At 41.3% G+C, this 26,346-nt stretch overlaps 1 protein-coding gene across 3 annotated transcripts; it reads right to left on the bottom strand.

Annotated features, from left to right (window-relative positions):
- Window positions 1–580: 580 nt before the first annotated feature.
- Window positions 581–25,961, bottom strand: LOC132780317 (5-hydroxytryptamine receptor 1D). 3 transcript variants are annotated; one of them, XM_067460657.1, is made up of 4 exons: window positions 25,497–25,961; window positions 6,578–6,679; window positions 4,449–4,605; window positions 581–2,120 (listed from the first exon to the last, which is right to left on the bottom strand). In XM_067460657.1, the coding sequence occupies exon 4, from the start codon at window positions 2,030–2,032 to the stop codon at window positions 902–904; it is 1,131 nt and encodes a 376-aa protein (XP_067316758.1). In that variant the 5' UTR covers window positions 2,033–2,120; window positions 4,449–4,605; window positions 6,578–6,679; window positions 25,497–25,961; the 3' UTR covers window positions 581–901. The 3 variants fall into 3 exon arrangements, with proteins under 3 accessions (XP_067316758.1, XP_060639932.2, XP_067316759.1); XM_060783949.2 differs by having other exon boundaries at window positions 581–2,117; XM_067460658.1 differs by lacking the exon at window positions 6,578–6,679 and having other exon boundaries at window positions 581–2,117.
- Between the last annotated feature and the right edge of the window lie 385 nt (window positions 25,962–26,346).

Below are 26,346 nucleotides of genomic sequence, written 5' to 3'. Positions count from 1 at the left end.
CTGCTGCAATGCAACCTGAGCCCTGCCACATGCACAATGGAGGACCTCCTTGCAGCAACACCAGAGGCACTCCAAGTGGCCAGCCACTGGTCAAAGGACATTCAATCAACTACCAAGTTTGCAAACTGTGTTTTGTCTGTTTGTTAAAAAATTGTTTAAAATGTATTACAATTGTCTGGTTGATACTGACACGATAAATAAATAAATCAGGAGAAAATGCTTCTGGAACAAGGCCTTACAGCCCGGAAAACTCACGGCAACCCAAATCCACCTCTCACACTGACGGCCCTTCCACACAGCCCTATATGCCAGAATATCAAGGCAGAAAATCCCACAATATCTGCTTTGAACTGGGTTATCTGAGTCCATACTCAGATAATGTGGGATTTTCTACCTTGATATTCTGGGATATAGGAATGTGTGGAAGGGCCCACAGAAACAGACAGAGAGTAACTAGAAGCACCCATTAAGAGAGAGGAAATAGAGCAAGCAATTAGGAAATTAAAAAATGGGAAAGCACCTGGACCAGATGGGCTGGCCCAGAATATTACAAAACATTTGAGGCAATGATAACTCCAAAATCATTAGAATTATTTAATGCAATAATGGATGGAGAACAAATACCGGGATCATGAAAGCAATAATTAACGATATTATTACCCAAACCAAAGAAAGATTTGACAGACCTTGGTTCTTATAGACCAATATCATTAATCAATTAAGACGCCAAAATACTAATAGCGATTATTACCAACAAGATGAGCAACTGTATGTATAAATACATAAAACAAAATCAATCCGGGTTTGCTAAGGGGAGGCAAATGTCTAACCAAATGTAGAAACTACATATACAGGTGGCGGAAAAAGTGATAAATTGGTAATTTAGTTAAAAGCCAGACAACTAGGAGCATTTCTTAAATTGTATCATTTTCTGAAAAGCTTGTTTGAATTCTTCATTGAAAGCTGTATAGATCACGGGGTTGATGAGGGAGTTCAGGTAGCCTAACCATGTGAAAAAGTCAAATAGTTCAGGCGGGGCCGAACAGGCATCCTGGCAGATAGGCAGCACCAAAGCCATCACAAAGAAGGGCAGCCAGCAGAAAATGAACGCCCCTAAAATAATTCCCAGAGTTTTCGTGGCCTTCCTCTCCCGGGCGGCGGAAATCCGTTTCCTCTCTAGGATGTTATTGGCAACTTTGATTGCGACGTGGTTGATAAACATGGATGAGCTGCTGGAATTAGAATGCCCCTCGTGAAGGTTGGAGCTAAGGGAACAAAGTGAAGAGCCCGCTGAGCCGGCAATGAGTTGGGCCGTGGTGAACCGCTTGCCGTACAGAGGTGGCGGCTTCAGAATTCGAGACCGAGCAGCCATGTAAATCCTGCCATACAGGATCAGTAGCAACACCGTTGGGATGTAGAAGGCTCCGCAGGTAGAGTAGATGGTGTAGGAGATTTCGTCTGTGTTCACTTGGCACTCGGTCAGTATTTCGTGAGCTTTGGCTTGCCTCCAGAAAAGGGGCGGCATGGAGATACAAATAGAGATAACCCAAACAATGGCAATCATTAGGGCGGCTCTACCAGCCGTCCGGCGCTTGGTATATTCCAAGGCATCTGTGATGGCCCAATACCTGTCCAAGGCGATAACACAAAGGTGCAGAATGGAGGCCGTGCAACAGGTGATGTCCGAGGACAGCCAGATGTCACACATGATCTGCCCAAAAGTCCAGATGTGGCTGACGGTGTAAGCAATACTGATTGGCATAACAAGGATAGACACTAAAAGGTCTGTGGCAGCCAAGGAGCCAATGAGGTAATTTGCCGGAGTGTGGAGTTTTCTGGTAAGTATAATTGTGATGATAACAAAGACATTGAAAAGCATTGTCGCCAGTGTGATCGCAGCCAAGACAATAGCAAGAGAAATCTTTAAGCTTAATTTCCCCTCGTCCCAATCCTCTGGCGTGCGGCTGGCATTGAGAGACTTGTTGGACAAGTCCTTGAAAGCCAAGTTTTCAGACAAGTTGTACTGCGTCATGCTGGAAGTTTCTTTTAACTTGAAGCCTTTATTGAAAACCAGACTTTTTGGATGAGAATTTCAACGATCAGGAGAGAGGGCTCCGCTGCTAAACAGAAGCCAAGACAACAACAAATGCATTAACCAGTTTTAATTACAGTGCATTTTGTAATACTATGGCTTCTCTAGCTAATACTCAAGTATATTAATACTGATTATTCAACTCAGTAGTGATAAATAATAATAATAATAATAATAATCATCATCATCATCATCATCATCATCACCATCATCTTTATTTATACCCCGCCACCACCTCCCCAAAGGGGACTCGGGGCGGCTAACATGAAGCCAAGCCCAAAAGTAATACAGCAAAGTTAGAAACAAAACAAAACACAGAAAATTTACATCACAACAAAATACATAAAATAACAGAATAAAATAAACAGTGCAAAATAACATAATAAAAAAATCAAACACAAAGGGTGGGCCAAATGCACAAGCTAAAATGTTAAATGCAACTACAATGATAACCAACATTTGGCCATGAATTGAAGGGAGTCATGACACATTTTGCTGTATTAACGGTGTGTTGTAACTCATGGAATTGGTAATATTAAACAAAATAATTTATTGTCGAAAGTTTTCATGGCCAGAACCACTGGATTGCTGTGAGTTTTCTGGGTTGTATGGCCATGTTCCAGAAGGATTCTCTCCTGACGTTTCGCCCACATCTATGGCAGGCATCCTCAGAGGTTGTGAGGTTTGTTGGAAACTAAACAAGTGGGGTTTATATATCTGTGGAATGTCCAGGGTGGGAGAAATAACTCTTGTCTGCTTGTGGCAAGTGTGAATGTTCACTTGGCCAGCTTGATTAGCGTTTAATGGCCTTGTAGCATCAAAGCCTGGCTGATTGCTGCCTGGGAATCCTTTGAAAAACTCTAAAATCAGGAAAGTAACTAAAGAGCAACACTCAAAACAGGGGAATTCCAGACAAGAATCAATCAGGGCCAGCTAACACATCCAAACAAAGGAGCCCTGGGCAGCAATCAGCCAGGCTTTGAAGCTGCAAGGCCATTCAATGCTAATCAAGCTGGCCAATTGCAACATTCACACTTTAATGGCCTTCCAGCATTAAAGCCTGGCTGATAGAGTTGTAAAAAACTCTAAAATCAGGACAGTAAATAAAGAGCAACACTCAAAAAGCAGGGGAATTCCAGACAAGAATCAGTCAGCCTATAGAGATTAACTTCATTGCTGTGATAACTGAGAAATATGTGCAATGATGCTTGGAACAGACCCAGATTACGATTGTGGATGGAGTGATTTTAGTAGTGATTATAATGTTTATATGTTTTAATGTGCATTTTAACCTTAATTAAAAATTTTAACTTAGATGTATTTAACTCTCTGTTGTCTAAAGGCATCAAATAGTTGCCATATGTAAAGCCACCTTGAGTCCCCTTTGGGGTAGTGAAGGCGAGATATAAATAGAGTAAGTAAATAAATAAATCAGGTCTAGCTAACACCTCTGAACAAAGGATTCCCCCAGGCAGCAATCAGCCAGGCTTTGAACCTGCAAGGCCATTCAATACTAATCAAGCTGGCCAACTGCAACATTCACACTTGCCTCAAGCAGACAAGAGTTCTTTTTCTCACCCTGGACATTATTCCACAGATATATAAACCTCACTTGCCTAGTTTCCAACAAACCTCACAACCTCTGAGGATGGCTGCCATAGATGTGGTTGAAATGTCAGGAGAGAACGCTACTAGAACATGGCCGTACAGTCTAGAAAACTCGCAACAACCCAAAATAATTTACTATTTATTATTTGTCATTGAAACTTTTTTAAACAAAGAGTTCCCAGTAGACTTTTCCTCCTTCTCCTATGTATACTTAGATTTCTTTTTAAGCAACATCACCATTGGGAGGATTATGAAATTGGGTTGGAGAAACATAACTATTCAGTGTCAGGTTACTGCAACATTATCTCCAGTAAAGACTACAAGGCTCAGTTGTTTCATTCCAAGTCTGCACATTGTTTCTTGGAAATCAGAAGTTTATAGGAACTTGGTAAACTTCTCCTTCCCTTCTTCCCCTTTCTCATCTCTACCTTCTTCCTCCTCCTCTTCCTCCTCCTCCTCTCATCTTCCTTTTCCTCCTAGAATCATAGAATCCTAGAGTTGGAAGAGACCTTGTGGGCCATCCAGTCCAACCCCCTGCCGAGAAGCAGGAAAGTTGCATTCAAAACACCCCCTATAAACCCATTTATTTCATTGTACCACTCTAGGTTCTAAAACTAAACAAAAGGGAGAAACCAAGACATCTGAATTATTGACTTCTCCGAACTGACTGCATACAATCTGTAGGCGTCTCTCTTTGTTACTGTTTCTTGCTCCCTAGTGCATGTTTTTGGGTTGCTTTTTTACCTACCGTTAGAAATGGATGCGTGTCTTGGACAGCTCTGTGAATTTAACTCCTTCAATTTGTCCATAATCAGGCGGAGAAGGTGCAATTATCCTTAAATAAGAAGCAACATGACCTCAGCGAGGAGAACGCCTTGACTTCCTAACGTAGCTTCTGACTGAATCTAAGGGAAGAAACAGAGTATGTGATACAGTACACCATAAAATGGACTAAAACATAAATAAGATTTTCTTAATGCATCATTTGACATTTTCCTTCTGTAGGCTGTGCTTTTGTCTTATACCAATTTATTTTATTTATTTACAGTATTTATGCTCCAGCCCTTGTCACCCTGCAGGAGACTCAGGGCGGATTACAATGCACATATACATGGCAAACATGCAATGCCATTAGACATACAACATACATAGACACAGAGGCAATTTAACATTCCAGCTTTCCGGCTTCATGAGGGTATGCTTGATTCTGGCCACAGGGGGAGCTTCACCATCCAGTTGTGACACCGAGTACTTGATGGAGTACTTCCTAATTCTTTCACCTGTGCTGGGGATTTTTATGGCGTCGTAAATTAGTTAAATTAGCCTCCCCGCATAAGCGGTACCTACATTTCCTACTTGACAGATGCAACTGTCTTTTGGGCTGCAAAGGTCGACAGCAAGCTAGACAATAGTCGGGAGCTTACTCTGACCCGGGCTGGCCTTTCGGTCAGTGGTGATTTAATGCAACTAACTCTTAGCCAACTGTACCACAGCCCAGTCCTTGGGGCTTTATCTTGGTTTAACCAAGCTCTGCATGATGTACTTATATCACCACACATTCATATTTATTATTTATTTATTTCATATATTTATATCCCGCCCTTCTCCCCACAAGGGGGACTCGGCGCGGCCTCACATGAGCATCAGAGGATGCTAACAACATAAATACCATAAAAACTACAACTTACAATAAAATCATTTTAAAACACTGTACATCATCAATAAAATTTAACAATAAATTAATAGATTAACGTGCCAGTAAAACCAAGCCGAGCCGGGAGAATCCATGTCGCAAAAATCCAAATTTCCTTTTCCTATTGCCGCTGGCCTCTAATCGAATGCCTGGCCCCAGAGCCAGGTCTTCAGTTGTTTTCTAAAGGACAGGAGGGAGGTGGCCAACCTGATATCCTTAGGGAGAGAGTTCCACAGATGGGGGGCCACTGCCGAGAAGGCCCTGTCTCTCGTCCCCACCAACCACGTTTGCGAGAGTGGTGGGATCGAGAGCAGGGCCTCTTCTGATGTATTACACCAAAAAGATGCTTTGGAATATACGATTAGATAGAATTATCATTTATCTCAAAGGATAGTATCGCCTGAATGCAGTAATGAGGATATAATACTTTTAACACTGAGTCCTTGATGGAGTACTTCCTGCTGGAAGGTTTTATGGTGTTGTAAATTAGTTAAATTAATTACCCCGCATAAAGCGGTACCTAAATTTCCTACTTGACAGATGCAACTGTCTTTCGGGCTGCATAGGTCAACAGCAAGCTAGACTATTAATAGTCAGGAGCTCACCCCAACCCAGGCTGGCTTTGAACTCATGACCTCTCAGTAAGTAGTGATTTAATGTAGCTGGCTACGAACTAGCTGCGCCATAACCCACTCCCAAGCCTCATCCATTTGGGGGATTGTAATCCCCTTTACCGCCAATACTGTCAAAACTTGCCCATAGAAAAAAATTCTTCCAATAAATCAAACCCTTTGCATCATAACACAACTAGAATGCACTGTAGTGCAACAGCAGGCCTAATTACAACATAACATAAAATAACGTATAAACATTCAATGAGACACCTGTGATTGCAATTTTTTTGCACAGTGGCAAATTCAACATGGCAAATTTCCATTCATTTCTAGTTTTCTTATTTTGGTTCTACTTTTTGTTTCTTATTATTTAATTTCATTCAATTTTTATTTATTTTATTTTCCTGGAGCAGAGGCAGAGCCCTTAGGAAGTGCATGCAAAGCCCTTAAGACTCCCTGGACCACTGGCGTAGAGCAATTGAAGTCAGCATGACTTAAGTGATCCAGGACACACCTGTCAATTTTAGTCGCTCTGCTTCCAGTATGATTAAGGCTGGATTGGATACTTACTGGGATTTGTGAGTTTGCTAAATATGCCAGTGCTTCCCAAGGTGTCTAGTGTGAGGTATCCGTTTTTCCTCCTCAATATGCCAAAAACAAGTCTGTGTCTATCTATTTAAATAAAAATATAATGTTTGTTTGTGAGATCAACATAACTCAAAAACCACTGGACGAATTGACACAAAATTTGGACACTACACCCCTAACAGACCAATAAGTGACCATCACTCATAACCACCACCACCACCACCACCCCAAAAAAACAGTGGAAAGGACTTAAAAACCCCAAAAAGCTAAATGATGAAAAGCTAAATGACGATACAGAAAAAAGGGAGGGAGGGAGGGAAGGAAGGAAGGAAGAGAAAGAAAGAGAAAGGAAGGCAAGAAAGAGGGAAAGAAAGATGGAGAGAAGAAAGCATGGAAGCAAAGAGCGAAGGAAGGAAGGAAAGAAGTAGAGAAGGAAGAAAGGAGAGAAAGAGAAAGGAAACAAAAATGGGAAGGAAAGAAAGAGGTAGAGAAGGAAGGAAAGAGAGAAGGACAGAAAAAAGGAAAGGAAGGAAAGAGTGAGTGAAGGAAGGAAGGAAAGAAGCAGAAAAAGGGGGAGGGAAGGAAAGAAGGAAAGAGAGAAGGAAGGAAGCAAAAAGCAAAGAAAGGAAAGAGGTAGAGAAGGAAGAAAGGAGAGAAAGAGGAAGGAAAAGAAAAAGGAGGAAGGAAAGAAAGAGGTAGAGAAGGAAGGAGAGAAGGACAGAAAAAAGAAAAGGAAAGAAAGGGAGCAAAGGAGGGAGGGAAAGAAGCATAAAAAAGAGGGAGGGAAGGAAAGAAGGGAAGAGAGAAGGAAGGATGGAAGCAAAGAGCTAAGGAAGGAAGGAAAGTTAGAGAAGGAAAAAAGGAGAGAAAAAGGAAGGAAAATAAAAGGGGGGGAAGAAAGAGGTAGAGAAGGAAGGAGGGAGAGAAGGAAAGAAATAAGGAAAGGAAGGAAAGAAGGAGCAAAGGAAGGAGGGAAAGAAGGAGAGAAAGAGGGAGGGAAGGTTGGCCATAGCAACACGTGGTGGGTACAGCTAGTTGACTATAATTGTTTTACTGAGAATGTCTCAAGGACCAGTAGCAAACAACCCACAAACCGGCATTGATCCACGGACCACCACTTTGAATAGCACTGACAATGGCTATCAGTTGAACAGACTTTATGTGATGACATGCCCGAGCCTTTGGGAAAACTATATTGTCTGGCTTTACTCAGGGGCTATCTGATGCTTTCTGTTAAGATTAAGACCCTTAGCAGACATAGACACTTTAGGCAAGGTGAAAAGATAACCAAATGAGTTTACTGAAACAAGATGAATAAAGGGTTAACTCCACCCAGGACTATCATAAGGTAACTTAAAACAATACATTACAAAAGGAGAATTTGCTGGTTGCAATCATCTTTCTGGAATCTTTGAAAGTCTTTTGCCTCTGGTGTAAAGCGATGATAAATTGTTCCTTACAAACTGTCTTGATCTTCTCTCCTGTGAAGCTTAGGCTGGCCAAAAGCTTCTGTTGTCCTTTGGACTGTTGTTAAACTGCTAAATGCAGGTGCTAAGAATGCCTGTTTTGATTGCTTGGGCCTAGGATACCTTTGAATGTGTGGATCATAATAAATTGTGGCAAGTTCTTGGTGGGATGGGCATACCAAGCCACCTTGTCTCTCTCCTGAGGAATCTGTACAAGGACCAAGTAGCAACAGTAAGAACTGACCACGGAACAACAATCTGGTTCAAGATTGGGAAAGGCGTACTACAAGGCTGCATCCTCTCACCCAACCTTTTTAACTTGTATGCAGAACACATCATGCGATGTGCGGGACTTGAGGAATGCAAAGCTGGGGTGAAAATTTCTGGAAGACACATTAACAACCTCAGATATGCAGATGACACCACTCTGATGGCCGAAAGTGAGGAGGAGCTGAGGAGCCTTCTAATCAAGGTGAAAGAAGAAAGCGCAAAAGCTGGGTTGTAGCTAAACATCAAAAAAAAAACCAAAAAAAAAAAAAACCAAGATCATGGCAACAAGAATGCTTGACAACTGGGAAATAGAGGGAGAAAATGTGGAGGCCGTGACAGACTTTGTATTTCTAGGTGCAAAGATTACTGCAGATGCAGACTGTGGCCAGGAAATCAGAAGACGCTTACTTCTTGGGAGGAGAGCAATGTCCAGTCTTGATAAAATAGTAAAGAGTAGAGACATCAGACTGGCAACAAAGATCCGCCTAGTCAAAGGCATGGTATTCCCTGTAGTAACCTACGGATGTGAGAGCTGGACCTTAGGGAAGGCTGAGCGAAGGAAGATCGATGCTTTTGAACTGTGGTGTTGGAGGAAAGTACTGAGAGTGCCTTGGACTGCGAGAAGATCCAACCAGTCCATCCTCCAGGAAATAAAGCCTGACTGCTCATTGGAGGGAAGGATACTAGAGACAAAGTTGAAGTACTTTGGCCACATCATGAGGAGACAGCAAAGCCTGGAGAAGACAATTATGCTGGGGAAAGTGGAACGTAAAAGGAAGAGGGGCCGACCAAGGGCAAGATGGATGGATGGCATCCTTGAAGTGACTGGATTGACCTTGAAGGAGCTGGGGGTGGTGACAGCCGACAGGGAGCTCTGGCGTGGGCTGGTCCATGAGGTCACGAAGAGTCGGAGACGACTGAATGAATGGACAACAACAACAGGATACCAGACAATCTCTGTAGCTCTGCTGCAGAAAAAAGAAGGAGTACAGCAAGAGCTCTATGCAGGGAAATTGAATAGACCAACTAAGACTGGCCTCTGGGGGGAGTTTAAGCTCCACCCAAAAACTAATACAAAGGAAGGTGTCCTCACTATTGGGAAGGACTATAAACAGGGGAAACTAAAACAGAGGGGAGGAGAAGGCAGAGCCAAGACTTCACACTTTAGCTACAACTTAGATAATAGAACACATTTTAATTGTTTGGTGCTTTCTAAATAAAGTAAATAAAACAGTAAATATAAATAACAGTATTCGCTTACCAGCAAAAAACAACAAAGTCAAGTTAAATGTTACTATAATGCATTTGCAGTAATCCGAGCTTTCATGGATTATAGCCAATCTCATGGGATATGTGATATTATTCAGCATCTCAGGTATACCGTATATACTTGAAGATAAGCCGAGTTTTTCCAGCCCCCTTCTTTTTTTTTTTTTGAGTTGAAAAAGCTTCCCTTGGCTTATAATGGGGTCAAGGCCGGGCAGCGTAGCTTGGAGACCATAGCTTACAACATATGATATATTTCTCTCTCCTTGTCCCATCCAATTTCCTGGCTTTTTTGTGTGTATCTAAATGTATTAACTTTATATGTGCATTTTTGTTCCCTTGGAAGTTTTCCCCTCATATGGTTTCAGGTCTTTGCAAATTCTATATACATATAGCTAGCTCGAGATTTCCATGTACCTGTATATCTGTATCTATATGTATACATTATTTTTATATATGAATTTTCCCCTCAGGTGTTTGCAAGTCTCTGCAAATCGTATATAGGTATAGATATTGATAAACATATAGAGGCAACTATATATCTGAACATCTCTCTCTGTATGTATATGTGTGTGTGTTATTTATTTATTTATTTCAAACATTTTTACCCCGCCCTTCTCAACCCCTAGGGGGACTCAGGGTGGCTTCCAATTGGCAATAATTCAATGCCGCATCATAAAATACAAAAATACAAAATAGCAAATGTAACAATTAAGAACATGAACATTAATAAATAAAGATTAAACAGTATACTTACGATCCATTTAGCTATTGCCAGTCTGGTGGCTATTTATCTAGCCATATACTAATGATTACTCCGCTTAACTTACCCAAATCCACTTCCAAGCCATAGTCAAACATTATCAATTGTCCTTTAACCTAATTGCCTGAAGGCCTGGTCCCACAACCACGTTTTTACCTTCTTTCTAAAGGTGAGGAGGGATGACGATGACCTAATTTCCCCGGCAAGCAAATTCCACAGACGGGGGGCTACCACCGAGAAGGCCCTGTCCCTCATCCCCGTCAAAAGTGTTTGAGACAAAGGCGGAGCTGAGAGCAGGGCCTCCCCAGAAGATCTTAAGCACCGGGGTGGGACGTAGAAGGAGATACGTTTTGATAGGTACGCTGGACCGGAGCCGTGTATATATATATATGCATGTATGTATGTATGTATGTATATGTATTTGTATATGTATATATAAACAAATTTTACAGTATATATGAATTTTCCCCTCAGATGTTTGCAAGTCTTTGCAAATCCTAATAGATATAATTATCTATATATAAAGAGATGTCGAGATAGATATATAGGGCCTGAAAATATGCACACACAAATATATATAGACATGTCTAGATTTGTTTATTTATTTATTTATTTACGACATTTATAGGCCATTTACGACATTTATAGATAGATATGAATATAGATATATAGGGCTTGCAAATATTACATGGGAAAAGCACACACAAAGATATATAGACATGTCTAGATAGATATGAATATAGATATATAGGGCTTGCAAATATTGCAGGGGAAATGCACACACACACACACACACACACATACAGAGAGAGGTGTCTAGATAGATATAAACATAGATATATATAGGGCTTGCAAATATCGCAGGAGGGAAATGCATATATATATATATATATATATATATTCATATATATAGAGAGGATTTGCAAACGTTTCAGGGGAAATGCATATGTGAAATTAGCATATATAATTATAGCTATATATCTAGCTCTGCATTGTTTATATAGGCATTGAATGTTTGCCTGTGACTATGTTGGAAGCTGATCTGAGTCCGCATAGGGAGATAGGGTGGGATACAAATGAAGCGTTATTATTATTATTATTATTATTATTATGTTATTATTGATACCATACTGTATTTGCTTTTCCACTTACAGAACTAATTTACTGTTTTTCTTTGAAATACTGTAAATATTCAAAAACATTTAACCTACTGATGCCTTAATTAATTTAATTTTATTTATTTTAAAAATTAATAATTAATGTAATTATTTTGAAATTTAGCAGTAGCTGCTGCATTTCCCATCCTCAGCTTATACTCAAGTCAATAAATTTTCCCAGTTTTTTGTGGTAAAATTAGGTGCCTCGGCTTATATCCTGGTCGGCTTATACCCGAATATATACAGTATGTTCAATCGATATAGTTTGGCATTAGACATGAACACATTTTCCTAATACTGCTAAAACATGTATATCAGTATTGGCTGAGTACAGAAGTCTAGTTTCCCATTAAAAAGTATAGTACTGGCCTTTCAAGAAGGGAAAAAATTAGTCTGCCACAACTTTTTCTTTGGCATCTGGATTATATAGTGGGAAATTGTACATTCTTGAGCTGAGAATCTAACATAATTCAGTATCAGTATGTACCAAATGTCAGCAGAAATGGAAGCATTTCTGCATTTTCCATGATGACCAAAATAATTAGACTATGACTATTCTTCCTGTCTGCTTTCTCGGTTGAGTTAATTCACCTCTTAACCTTCTTGTGTCATTCAGCGAGTATTTATCCCGAATCACGTAAATCAGGATAATGATCCAAAGATTAGAAGCCTAGGAAAAACATATTTAACTAGAGACCTTTTGCCTTGTGAAAATGAAGATTCTGCATTTCTCCCATATATGTATATTATGTAACTTCAGTCCATATGGCATGGACTGAAAATAAAATGACGGCTGCGAAACACAGTATTGGCTCACAAAAAAGAAGAAACAATATTTTCTGAAGTGGAATTATTTTGATGACTGATTTAAAACAAGGCAGGACTGAAGGCAGGCACTTCGGCGTGATCAAAAGAGGAAATGCATCATCACAAAGGAGGAGGAGGAGGAAAAAGAAAGGTGCAGATTTAAATAAAATATATGGAGTCTACTTAAAACAGTGTTTCTCAACCTGGAGTTCCGAACCCCGGAGGGGGGGGGGTCACAAGGGGGAGTGTCAGAGGGGTCCCCAACGACCATCAGAATACACATGGGAAGTTTGGCCCAATTCTATCGTTGGTGGGGTTCGGAATGCTCTTTCATTGTGTTGTTGTTCATTCGTTCAGTCGTCTCCGACTCTTTGTGACCTCATGGACCAGCCCACGCCAGAGCTCCCTGTCGGCCGTCACCACCCCCAGCTCCTTCAAGGTCAGCCCAGTCACTTCAAGGATGCCATCCATCCATCTTGCCCTTGGTCGGCCCCTCTTCCTTTTGCCTTCCACTTTCCCCAGCATCATTGTCTTCTCTAGGCTTTGCTGTCTCCTCATGATGTGGCCAAAGTACTTCAGCTTTGTCTCTAGTATCCTTCCCTCCAGTGAGCAGTCGGGCTTTATTTCTTGGAGGATGGACTGGTTGGATCTTCTCGCAGTCCAAGGCACTCTCAGAACTTTCCTCCAGCACCACATTGTAGGTGAACTATAAATCCCAGCAACTACAGTTCCCAAATGTCAAGTTCTATTTTCCGCAAACTCCACAAGTATTCACATTTGGGCATATTGAGTATTCATGCCAGGTCTTGGTCCATTGTTTGAGTCCACAGTGCTCTGGATGTAGGTGAACTACATCTCCCAAACTCCTACTGATCGAAAGATCGGCAGTTTGAGCCCGGGTTGGGGTGAGCACCTGGCGTTAGCCACAGCTCACCTGCCCACCTAGCAAGTTGAAAGCAGAAATGCAAGTAGAAAAATAGGTACCACTTTTAGCGGGAAGGTAATAAAGGCGCCCTTAAGGTCACTGATTGGAGGAAATCTCCTTGGCATGGAAGATGGAGCAACAGCACACACACCCCGCCCCGTGGTGGAATTGAGCACAGCCTCCAAAATGCTGGAAATAAGATGGACAAACTGCCTTTACTTCTTTTTGTGTTGTCTGTCCTTGTTAATTCTATGATCAGCATTGAATGTTTACTGTATGTGTGTTCTGTATGCCACTCTGAGTCCCCTTTGGGTGAGATGGGCAGGGTATAAATCTATATAAATAAAAATGTAATGTTCCTTTGTGGGATTAACAGAACAAAAACCACTGGACGAATTGACACCAAATTTGGACACAATACACATCATATCCCAACGACTGTCCATCACTAAAAAAATTAGATTTTTTCATTTGGGAGTTGTAGTTGCTGGGATTTATATTTCACCTACAATCAAAGAGCATTCTGAATGCAACCAATGATTGAATTGAACCAAACATGGCACACAGGACTCCCATGACCAAGAGAAAATACTGGAAGGGTTTGGTGGGCATTGACCTTGAGTTTTGGAGTTGTAGTTCACCTACATCCAGAGAACACTGTGGACTCAAACAATGATGGATCTGGACCAAACTTGGCACAGATATTCCATATGCCTAAATATGAACAGAGATGGAGTTTGGGGAAAATAAACCTTGACATTTGTGAGTTGTAGTTACTGGGATTTATAGAATCAAAGAGCATGCTGAACCCCACCAACGACAGAATTGGGGCAAACTTCCCACACACAACCCCATGTTCAACAGAAAATACTTAAGGCTATCCAGTCCAACTCTCTTCACCAGGGCAAGAAAATGTAATCAAAGCCCTCCTGACAAAGAGCCATCCAGTCGTAAATATAGATAGATATATATGATTCGCACACTCAGATATAGTAACATAGATTGAAAGGGACCCCTAAAGAAGGACAATTATATCTTGCATGTTCCAGGGTAGGCAAACCAGACAATCTCGACATCAACACTGACAAACAGCAAGAAATACTATTTACCCACAAGCATAAAGAAATTACTTTCTCATTACTTCATTTTCCAAATCACCAAACTGGGCCACAGCAACGTGTGGCAAGGGATGGCTAGCACTGTAAATAAATAAATAAACAGGTAGGTAATGGTAAAGGTTTTCCCCTTGACATTAAGTCTAGTCGTGTCCGACTTTGGGGGTGGTGCTCATCTCCATTTCTTTGCCAAAGAGCCGGCATTGTCCACAGACATCTCCAAGGTAATGTGGCCAGTATGACTGCATTGAGCGCTGTTACCATCCCACCGGAGCGGTACCATTTGATCTACTCACATTTGCATGTTTTCGTACTGCTAGGTTGGTAGAAGCTGGGGCTAACAGAACAAGCTCACTCCTCTCCCCAGATTCAAACCGCTGACCTTTCGGTCAGCAAGTTCAGCAGCTCTGCAGTTTAACCCACTGCGCCATCGGGGGCTTCCAAATAAAGAGGAATATAACAATGGTATGGTTGCTGATGACACGATAAATAAAATAAATCTACTCACATTTGCATGTTTTCGTACTGCTAGGTTGGCAGAAGCTGGGGCTAACAGAACAAGCTCACTCCTCTCCCCAGATTCAAATCGCTGACCTTTCGGTCAGCAAGTTCAGCAGCTCTGCAGTTTAACCCACTGAGTCATCGGGGGCTCCCAAATAAAGAGGAATGTAATGAATTTCAACATCAAAGAAATCATAGCTCTTCAAGGTCCCTTTCAAAGAGTAATATAATGTATTTCACCGTTGTAGGGGAGATTGTAACCGAATGACCTGCCCCCTCTGTCTATTATCCCAAAGCTAATTATTGAAAGGTAACTAACTACAAAGCCCCAGCTCTTTCATCTTATGCAAAACATGGGCAGAATATGATATATGTCTTAATAGGTGAGGAAGTTCAATGAATATGGTAAAGGTTAAAGAAGACGTGGACAATTTATAGCTCTCTACATCATGTTACATCAGGCATGAGCAAACTTCAGCCCTCCAAGTGTTTTGGACTTGAACTCCCATAATTCCTAACAGCCTTAAGCTTCTTTCTTTTCCCTCTCAGCCTCTTAAGCTGAATTGTGGGAGTTGAAGTCCAAAACACCCAGAGGGCCAAAATTTGCCCATGCCTGTGTTAGATCAAACTAAATTGATAGACTATTTAAAGAAATTCAAGGAAGACTATTAGAAAAAAAATCTTTCATGGTTTGGCAGAATAGCAATCTTTAAAATGAAAATCTATATAAATAAAAATGTAATGTTAGTTTATGGGATTAACATAACTCAAAAACCACTGGACGAATTGACACCAAATTTGGACACAATACACCTATCAGGCCAACAACTGGCCATCACTCATAAAAACACTGAAAAACACAACAGAAGAGACTTTAAAAGCCAAAAAACAAAAAAATACATTACAACGCATGCGCAAAACCACATATATACACAGACTCAAATATATACACATATACACAAATATATACACATATATACGCATATACACACACAAAACACATGTACACAGACTGGGCCACAGCAACACGTGGCAGGAAATGACTAGTGTATGTATGTATGCATGTATGTATGTATGTATGTATGTATGTAATGTTAGTTTGTGAGATTAGCACAACTCAAAAAAACACTGGATGAATTGACACCAAATTTGGACACAATGCACCTATCAGGCCACCGAGTGACTATAACTCATAAAAACACTGAAAAACACAGCGGAAGAGACATAAAAAGCCAAAAAAATTTACATTACAACGCATGCACAAAACCACATATATTTATTTATTTATTTTGATGCACTTATTAACCGCCATTCTCAGCCCTTACACATATACACACAAAACACGTATACATATACTGAGCCACAGCAATGTGTGGCAGGGGATAGCTAGTATTACCTAAATTTAACTTCCTCTGTAATATGTTACCCATTAAACTGCCGAAGGTTGGTCTTAAAAATGGCAGAAATTAGTCAATGAATTTTGTAATGGAACTATAAGATCTAGGCTAACGAGAGGCTTGTGGTATATTTCTCATAAATTAGGGGACTAGGAATACCAGAAGTAAAAACCTACCATCAGACACATATAATAAAGAGAGTGTTTAGGCTGCTCTCGGAACCTAAATTAATCTGGTGGGAACTAGAAGGAAAATGTTGGCACAGAGATTATGGGGAAATGTTTTTCAGGTCAAAGCCAGGCAAAGAAATTAAGGGGTGTAAAAATAACCTGGCTAAAGATGTTATGGAGAAATGGGTTAAGTTAAAAAAACAAGGTATTTCCAGGAGTTTTCCCCCTAACCCCAATAGTTTTACTGGAATTTTTTTCCAGAAGACCTGAGAATTAAACTTAAATATGATAGTTGAATGAGAAGTAATGCCTCTACCTTTGTAACTCCTCAACAGATGGCAGTACTGGTATGCGGCAGGTACTGGCTTGTTCAGTAGATTCTCCTCTACAGTTCCATTTTGGCAGGAAGCCTTAGCACTGCATGGTTGTGTTGTTAAAGTGCGAAGTATGGAACCCTGCGCAGACGGTCGGTCAATGAGACTTAAGCAATGTGCAGTCATTGAATTCTTGACAGCAGAAGGTGTCACCCCAAAGGAGATTCATCAGAGAATGCAAGCTGTTTATGGTGATTGTGTTGATATGAGTACTGTGCATCGTTAGGCGAGTAAGTTTTAAGATGTTGAGATGGGAACATCTGACTTGCATGACAAAGAGTTGGACATCCTGTGATAGCAACCACTGAGTTTCACAAGCAAATGGTTGACAGATTGATTCAGGACGATTGTCGTATCACTCAGAGAGAAGTTTCAAGCATAATCAGCATTTCACAAGAAGATGTGGGTCACATTATTACTTTGCTTGGCTATTGGAAAATCTGTGCACGATGGGTTGCGGAAATAGAGTGTTGACGGCTTCAGAAAACTTGTTCATTGTTGGCAGAAATGTATCCAATTGTCTGGTGATTATGTCAAAAAGTGAATAGTGGTAGTTAAAGAGCACATTCTAAGGATTATTTCTGCGTTTGGTTTATTAAAATATTCCCATCCAAACCCAAGTAACAAAGGTGGAGGCATTACTTTTCATTCAACCCTCATATAAAAAATTAGTGGAGGTGGAAACTGCTCTTTCCTGGAAGGAATGGATACAAAATTCAATGGGCAAGTATAATAAGTTAAAAGAACAAGGTGTCCTGAATTGGTTTGAGAGGCAACAGCTGTATAACTGGAAAAAGGATTGGCTAAGTAAAAATCCCAGATGTAGAGCATTGAATAAATATGAGGAATGGATAAGTAAGCTTAAAAACCAATAAATAATGGGGAAAGGATTAATTGGGAAAATATCTAATGGATTAATTGGAAAAGAAATAGGGCTGAAGCTGTTAGAAAAGGTATGGGAAGGAGACATAGGGTCTCTGACAGATTTTGATTGGAAAAGGGTTCTAAAGTGGAGAGTGGCTAAGAATCTATCAATAAGATTAAAAGAAAATGTGTACAAAGTTATATGGAGATGGTATCCCACACCGGTCAAACAACATCAGATGGATAGCAAGCAAAGCAACCTCTGCTAGAGATGTGGCAAGCACAAAGGGACATATTTTCATTTATGGTGGGAATGCCCCAAGTGAAGAGTTTTTGGAATGATATATTTATCGAAAGAGGCAATATTATAGGACTAAATATTACTCTGGATGCTAGGTTAGCATTACTAATGGATGCCACAAAGTTGAATTTAGAAATGGAAAAGAAAGAATTGGTGTTATTTTACTCACAGTGGCAAGAATTATAATTCCAAAGAATTGGAAAATAGTAACTACCGTAATCTTACACCAGAAGCACGGTATAGGGCAGGGGTCCTCAAACTTTTTAAACAGAGGGCCAGGTCATGGTCTCTCAAACTGCTGGAGGGAGAGATTACAATTTGAAAAAAACATGAATGAATTCCTATGCACACCTCACATATCTTATTTGTAGTGCAAAAAAACACTTTAAAACAATACAATAATTAAAAGGAAGAACAATTTTAACAAATATAAACTTACTAGTATTTCAGTGGGAAGTGTGGGCCTGCTTTTGGCTGATGGGATAAGATTGTTGTTGTTGTTTTGTGCTTTCAAGTCGCTTCAAACTTAGATTGACCCTCAGCGAGCGCCGGGTAAATGACCTTGGAGGGCTGTATCCGGCCCTCAGGCCTTAGTTTGAGGACCCCTGGTATAGGGAGATAAACTATAAATGGAAATGAGGGTATTTGGGGGGAAACTAATAGATCAGATTTTGATGAATACTGGTCGGTTTTTATTAAATACTAGCCGTACCCTGCCACGCGTTGCTGTGGCCCAGTCTGGTGGTCTGGAAAATAAAGTAATGAGAAAGTGTTGGTTTCTAATATATGTAATGTCTTTATGCTCATGGGTAAACAGTATTTCTTGTTGTTTCTTTGTCAGTGTTGATGTGGAGATTGTCTGGTTTGCCTACTCTGGAACATGCAACATATAATTGTTCTTCTTTAGGGGTCCCTTTCACATCTATAATACTGTACTATGTGTGTGTGTGAATCAGATCTACTTTATATATATCTAGGGCTGGATGGCTCTTTGTCAGGAGGGCTTTGATTACATTTTCTTGCCCTGGTAAATGGAGTTGGATTGGATGGCCTTAAGTATTTTCTGTTGGTCATGGGGATTCTGTTTGGGAAGTTCACCCCAATTCTGTTGTTTGTGGGGTTCAGAATGCTCTTTGATTGTAGGTGAACTATAAATCCCAGTAATGACAACTCCCAAATGTCAAGGTTTATTTTCCCCAAACTCCATCTGTTTTCATATTTGGGCATATGGAATATTCATGGCAAGTTTGGTCGTCTCTGGTTGCTTCTGGTTGCACGATGGAGGACCTTCTTGCGGCAACCCCAGAGGCACTCCAAGTGGCCAGATACTGGTCAAAGGACATTTAACCAAATACCAAATTTGCAAAATCTGTGTGGGTTTTTTTCTTTCTTTTTTTTCTTTTTCTTTTTAATCTCTGTGTTTGTTTTGCTCTGTTAGAATTGTAATACAATGGTTGCTGATGACACGATAAAATATGCCAAGTTTGGTTCAGATCCATCATTGTTTGAGTCCACAGTGTTCTCTGGATGTAGATGAACTACAACTCCCAAACTCAAGATCAATGCCCACCAAACCCTTCTAGTATTTTCTGTTGGTCATGGGAGCTCTGTGTGCCACGTTTGGTTCAATTCCATCATTGGTGGAGTTCAGAATACTATTTGATTGTAGGTAAACTATAAGTCCCAGCAACTACAACTCCCAAATGGCAAAATCATTTTTTTTAGTGATAGCCACTCCTTGGGTTAGTAGGTGTCTTGTGGCCAAATTTGGCAGCATTTTGTCCAGTGGTTTTGGAGTTATGTTAATCCCACAAACGAACATTACATTTTTATATATATAGATGCTTTAGAGAGTGAAAATGGAAAACAATACAGCCTTGTTGGTCAGGAATTTTGGATATGACATTTGATTAATGGTTGATTTATAAATATATGGTGAAGGAAAGGATTCTTGTTCAGGCCTTGGTGGTGAGGCTATGTGTTTGTAAAATGGTCACTGTTTTGTGTTTTATTTACACTGTAAGTTGTTAATTTATGTAAATAATTTTTTTAAATTAAACTAACTTAAAAAAGAACCACAGATGAAAGACAAGAGAGCTGTACTGTTCTAATACAATAATAATAATAATAATCTATATAAATAAAAATGTAATGTTCGTTTGTGATATTCACAGAACTCAAAAACCACTGGGGAAATTGACACCAAATTTGGACACGATACACCTAACAACCCAATGTATGTTCTACACTCAAAAAAATTGATTTTCTCATTTGGGAGTTGTAGTTGCTGGGATTTATAGTTCACCTACAATCACAGAGCATTCTGAACCCCACCAAAGATTGAATTGAACCAAACTTGGCACACAGTTCTCCCATGACCAATAGAAAATACTGGAAGGGTTTGGTTGGCAGTGTCTTCTGGTTTTGGAGTTGTAGTTCACCTACATCCAGAGATCACTGTGGACTCAAATATTGATGGATCTGGACCAAATTCTACACGAATACTCAATATGCCCAAATGTGAACACTGGAGTTTGGGGAAAATAGACCTTGACATTTGGGAGTTGAAGTTGTTGGGATTTATAGTTCACCTACAATCACAGAGCATTCTGAACCCCAACAACGATGGATTTGGGCCAAGCCTCCCACATAGAACCCCCATGTGGTCCACAGCAACGTGTGGCAGGGGACGGCTAGCAATAATAATGATTACACAGGTGTATTGATGTTTGAAAAGAGAGAAACCAAACCTGTAGATCCGACTTTCATATTCAAAGACGTTGAAGGAACTTTTATACTTTCCAAAACTAGACGATAATGTTCTCCCTCAGGGATATCATGATGTAAAAGCAAGTATATCCATTAAAATGGAGTCAATTACACCTACTAATATTTGGATAGTGTATGTAATTTAGAATGCATTTCAAAAATTCTTAAAAGGCAGAGAGACTAGACCCAGACAATCCATCGTGTCTGGTAGCAAATTTAATCTGTTTGTATCTCCAAAAAGAGAATGGCCTTCGCAATCAGAGAAGTCGCGATGGTACTACAAATAGGCCGTCTTAACGTTCATTGAAAAGGAACCAAGTGGCAAAGAAGGTTAATAAGGGATAGCCAAGCAAAAGGTTTTCCTCTTGACATTAAGTCTAGTTGTGGGGGTTGGCGCTCATTGCCATTTCTAAGCCGAAGAGCTGGTGTTGTCTGTAGACACTTCCAAGGTCATGTGGCTGGCATGACTGCATGGAACACCATTAGTAACATACATTCCCATATTGTACAATCCCATTATACTGTAATATTATTAGTAATCTATATAAATAAAAACGTAATGTTCGTTTCTGGGATTAACAGAACTTAAAAACCATTGGATGAATTGATACCAAATTTGGGCACAAGACACCTAGCAACCCAATGTATGTCCTTCACTCAAAAAACTGATTTTGTCATTTGGGAGTTGTTGTTGCTGGGATTTATAGTTCACCTACAATCGCAGAGCATTCTGAACCCCACCAACGATGGAATTGAACCAAACTTGGCACACAGTTCTCCCATGACCAACAGAAAATACTGGAAGGGTTTGGTGGGCATTGACCTTGAGTTTGGGAGTTGTAGTTCACTTCCAGAGAGCACCTACATCCAAAGAGCACTGTAGACTCAAACAATTATGGATCTGGACCAACTTGGCATGAATACTCAATATGACCAAATGTGAACACTGGTGGAGTATGGGGAAAATAGACCTTGACATTTAGGAGTTGTAGTTGCTGGGATTTATAAATCACCTACAATCCAAAAGCATTCTGAACTCCACCAATGATGGAATTGAATCAAACTTGGCACACAGAACTCCCATGGCCAACAGAAAATACTGGAAGGGTTTGGTCGGCATTGACCTTGAGTTTGGGAGTTGTAGTTCACCTACATCCAGAGATCACTGTGGACTCAAACAATGATGGATCTGGACCAAACTTGGCACTAATACTCAGTATGTCCAAATGTGAACACTGGTGGAGTTTGGGGAAAATAGAATCTTGACATTTGGGAGTTGTGGTTGTTGGGATTTATAGTTCACCTACAATCACAGAGCATTCTGAACCCCACCAACGATAGAATTGGGCCAAACCTCCCACACAGAACCCCCATGTGGGCCACAGCAATGCGTGGCAGGGGACGGCTAGTCTATATAAATAAAAATGTAATGTTCGTTTGTGGGATTAACAGAACTCAAAAACCTTTGGACGCATTGACACCAAATTTGAGCACAAGACACCTAACAACCCAATGTATGTCCTTCACTCAAAAAAATGATTTTGTCATTTGGGAGTTGTTGTTGCTGGGATTTATAGTTCACCTACAATCACAGAGCATTTTGAACCCCACCAACGATGGAATTGAACCAAACGTGGCACACAGCTCTCCCATGACCAACAGAAAATACTGGAAGGGTTTGGTGGGCAGTGTCCTTTGGTTTTGGAGTTGTAGTTCACTACATCCAGAGATCACTCAAACAATGATGGATCTGGACCAAACTCTACACGAATACTCAATATGCCCAAATGTGAACACTGGTGGAGTTTGGGGGAAATAGAATCTTGACATTTGGGAGTTGTAGTTGCTGGGATTTATAGTTCACCTACAATCACAGAGCATTCTGAACCCCACCAACGATAGAATTGGGCCAAACCTCCCACACAGAACCCCCATGTGGGCCACAGCAAGGCATGGTGGGGGATGGCTAGTATTACATATCATATGAAATATATAATTATTATATTGTATTATTATTAGTATTACACTGTATTACATTATAACATTATTATCAATATGTCAGAACAGGTACATTTTAAAAGTGTAATGACAGTCAAATAAATATATGCTATCCAAAGCTTATATACGAGGGTGGGTCAAATAGTAATGCCTCCATCACTCTAACTTTTATTTCTTTCACAGCTACTGGACTATCTATGCATGATAGGATAGAGGTAACTCTACTTTACTGATATAGTCTTTTGTTTTTCATATTGACTAATTAGAACCATGAATCTGAAGCTAGAAGAAAGAGTCGTCATTGAATTTCTGGCAAAAGAAGGTTGCGCACCTAAGGAAAACCATCATCACTTGAAGAATGTTTATGATTTGACCCCTTCTGACCTGTTTGGACCCCTGAAAGACTCAAAAAGCAGGGGAATGCCAGACAGGCTGCTTGCTGCTTGGGGGTCCTTTGTTTGGAGGTGTTAGCTGGCCCTGATTGATTCGTGTCTGGAATTCCCCTGTTTTTTGAGTCTTGCTCTTTATTTACTGTCCTGATTTTAGAGTTTTTGAAAGGATCTCCCAAGCAGCAATCAACCAGGCTTCGATGCTACAAGTCCACTAAATTCTAATCAAGCTCGCCAATTGCAAAATTGACATTTGCCACAAGCAGACAAGAGTTCTTTCTCCCACCCTGGACATTCCACAGATATATAAACCCCACTTGCCTAGTTTCCAACACACCTCACAACCTCTGAGGAGGCAGGCAAAACGCCAAGAGAGAATGCTTCTGGAACATGGCCAAACAGCCCAGAAAACTCACAACAACCCAGTGATTCCAGTCATGGAAGCCTTCGACAACACATTATATATAGCTGGAGTTACACCTGTTCCGACTTACATGCAAATTCAACCTACAGAGTAGTGTTTCTCAACCTGGGGGTCAGGACCCCTGGGGGGGTCATGAGAGGGGTGTCAGAGAGGTCACCAAAGACCAATTGAAAACACAGTATTTTCTGTTGGTCATGGGGGTTCTGTGTGGGAAGTTTGGCCGAATTCTATCATTGGTGGGGTTCAGAATGTTCTTGGATTGTAGGTGAACTACATATCCCAGCAACTACAACTCCCAAATGTCAAGGTCTATTTTTCCCAAACTCCACCAATGTTCACATTTGGGCATATTGATTATCTGTGCTAAGGTTGGTCCAGATCCATCATTGTTTGAGTCCACCTCTGGATGTCGGTGAACTACAACTCCCAAACTCAAGGTCAATGCCCACCAAACTCTTCTAGTATTTTCTGTTGGTCATGGGAGTTATGTGTGCCAAGTTTGGTTTAATTCCATTGTTGGTGGAGCTCATAATGCTCTTTGATTGTTGGTGAACTACAAATCCCAGCAACTACAACTCCCAAATGTCAAGATCTATTTTCCCCAAACTCCACCAGTGTTCACATCTGGGCATATTGAGTATCTGTGCCAAGGTTGGTCCAGACCCATCATTGTTAGAGTCCACAGTGCTATCTGGATGTAGGTGAACTACAACTCCACAAACTCAAGGTCAATGCCCACCAAATTTTTCCAGTATTTTCTATTGGTCATGGGAGTTCTCTGTACCAAGACTGGTTCAATTCCATCATTGGTGGAGCTCAGAATGCTCTTTGATTGTCAGTGAACTACAAATCCCAGCAACTACAACTCCCAAATGTCAAGGTCTATTTTCCCCAAATTCCAGCAGTGTTCACATTTGGGCATATTGAGTATCTGTGCCAAGGTTGGTCCAGACCCATCATTGTTAGAGTCCACAGTGCTATCTCGACGTAGGTGAACTACAACTCCACAAACTCAAGGTCAATGCCCACCAAATTCTTCCAGTATTTTCTATTGGTCATGGGAGTTCTCTGTACCAAGACTGCTTCGATTCCATCATTAGTGGAGCTCAGAATGCTCTTTGATTGTCGGTGAACTATAAATCCCAGCGACTACAACTCCCAAATGACAAAATCAATCCTACCGCAACCCCCCTGAGAGTTCTGTGTGCCCAGTTTGGCTCAATGCCATCGTTGGTGGAGTTCAGAATACTCTTGGATTGTAGGTGAACTATAAATCCCAGCAACTACAACTCCCAAATGTCAAGGTCTATTTCCCCCAAACTCCACCAGTGTTCACATCTGGGCATATTGAGTATTTGTGCCAAGTTTGGTCCAGATCCATCATTTTTAGAGTGCTGTCTGGATGTAGGTGAACTACAACTCCAAAACTCACGGTCAATGCCCACCAAACCCTGTTGGTCATGGGAGTTCTGTGTGCCATATTCCATCGTTGGTGGAGTTCAGAATGCTCTTTGATTGTTAGTTAACTATAAATCCCAGGAACTACAACTCCCAAATGACAAAATCAATCCCTCCTCAACTCCACCAGTATTCAAACTTGGGCGTATCGGGTATTTGTGCCAAATTTGGTCCAGTGAATGAAAATACATCCTGCATATCAGATATTTACATTATGATTCATAAGAGTAGCCAAATTACAGTTTTGGAAAATAATGTTCTAGTTGGAGGGTCACCACAAAATGAGGAACTGTATGAAGGGGTTGCAGCATTAGGAAGGTTGAGACCCACTGCAACCGAGCCTGCCTTGTTCGTAACTTGGGACGGGGGGCTGTAACTCCACAAGGAGAGCTGTGGTCCAGGAATGCCTGCCTCGAGGGGCTTCTCCTTCCTCCCTCCCTCCCCTCCCTCCCACCCCGACCCCGAGAAATGCCTCCAGGGGACTTACAGTAGGATCCTTCGCGGGGTTTTTCACGGCGTCGGGTGGGCGAGGAAGGAAGGAAAGGCTGTGGAGGGAGAAGGCACCCGAGGAGGGCTCTAGTCTTCGTGGCTCTCCCTCCGAAGGTCTCACTCCGGTCAGGACTGGACAGCGCTCTCTCTGTGTGTCTTATCTATCTCTCTCTCTCTCTTTCTCTCTCTCTCTCTCTCTCTCTCCGCCTCCGCGTCCTGAAGCGCCCTCCTCGACGCCCAGCTCCGGCCTGCCTCTTCCTCCTCCTCCTCGTCTCTGGAAGCAAAGGGAGGCGGGTCTCTGGAAGCCCCTCCAAAGCTGGGTCTCCCCTGCATCTGGGACTGCCCGATCCCAGCCCAAGACGCCGGGAAAAACCAGCCTGGATCCTTGAGCTCCTCCTAGAATCAGAGAATCCTAGAGTTGGAAGAGACCTCGTGGGCCATCCAGTCCAACCCCCTGCCAAGAAGCAGGGAAATCGCATTCAAAACACCCCCGACAGATGGCCATCCTCGCCTCTGCTTAAAAGCCCCCAAAGAAGGAGCCTCCGCCACACCCTGAAGCAGAGAGTTCCACTGCTGAACGGCTCCCACAGGGCAGCAGAAAACAGGCTTGCTCCCTCTCCCCTAAGGCTTCCCCTCACATATTGATACATGGCCCTCATCATGTCTCTTCTCAGCCTTCTCTTCTGCAGGCTAAACATGCCCAACTCTTTAAGTCGCTCCTCATAGGGCTTGTTCTCCAGATCTTTGATCATTTTAGTCGCCTTCCTCGAGGCCACCTGGGTCAATAATCCAGCCCTGGTCTGAATCATGAGAAAGAACCCCCACTCCACTCTGAAACAGAGAGTTCC

The sequence above is a fragment of the Anolis sagrei genome, chromosome X (genome assembly GCF_037176765.1).
Source record: "Anolis sagrei isolate rAnoSag1 chromosome X, rAnoSag1.mat, whole genome shotgun sequence".
In the NCBI taxonomy this organism is placed as follows: domain Eukaryota; kingdom Metazoa; phylum Chordata; class Lepidosauria; order Squamata; family Dactyloidae; genus Anolis; species Anolis sagrei.
Note: the sequence above shows the minus strand (reverse complement) of the source record. Positions and strands in the feature narration are given on the sequence as shown.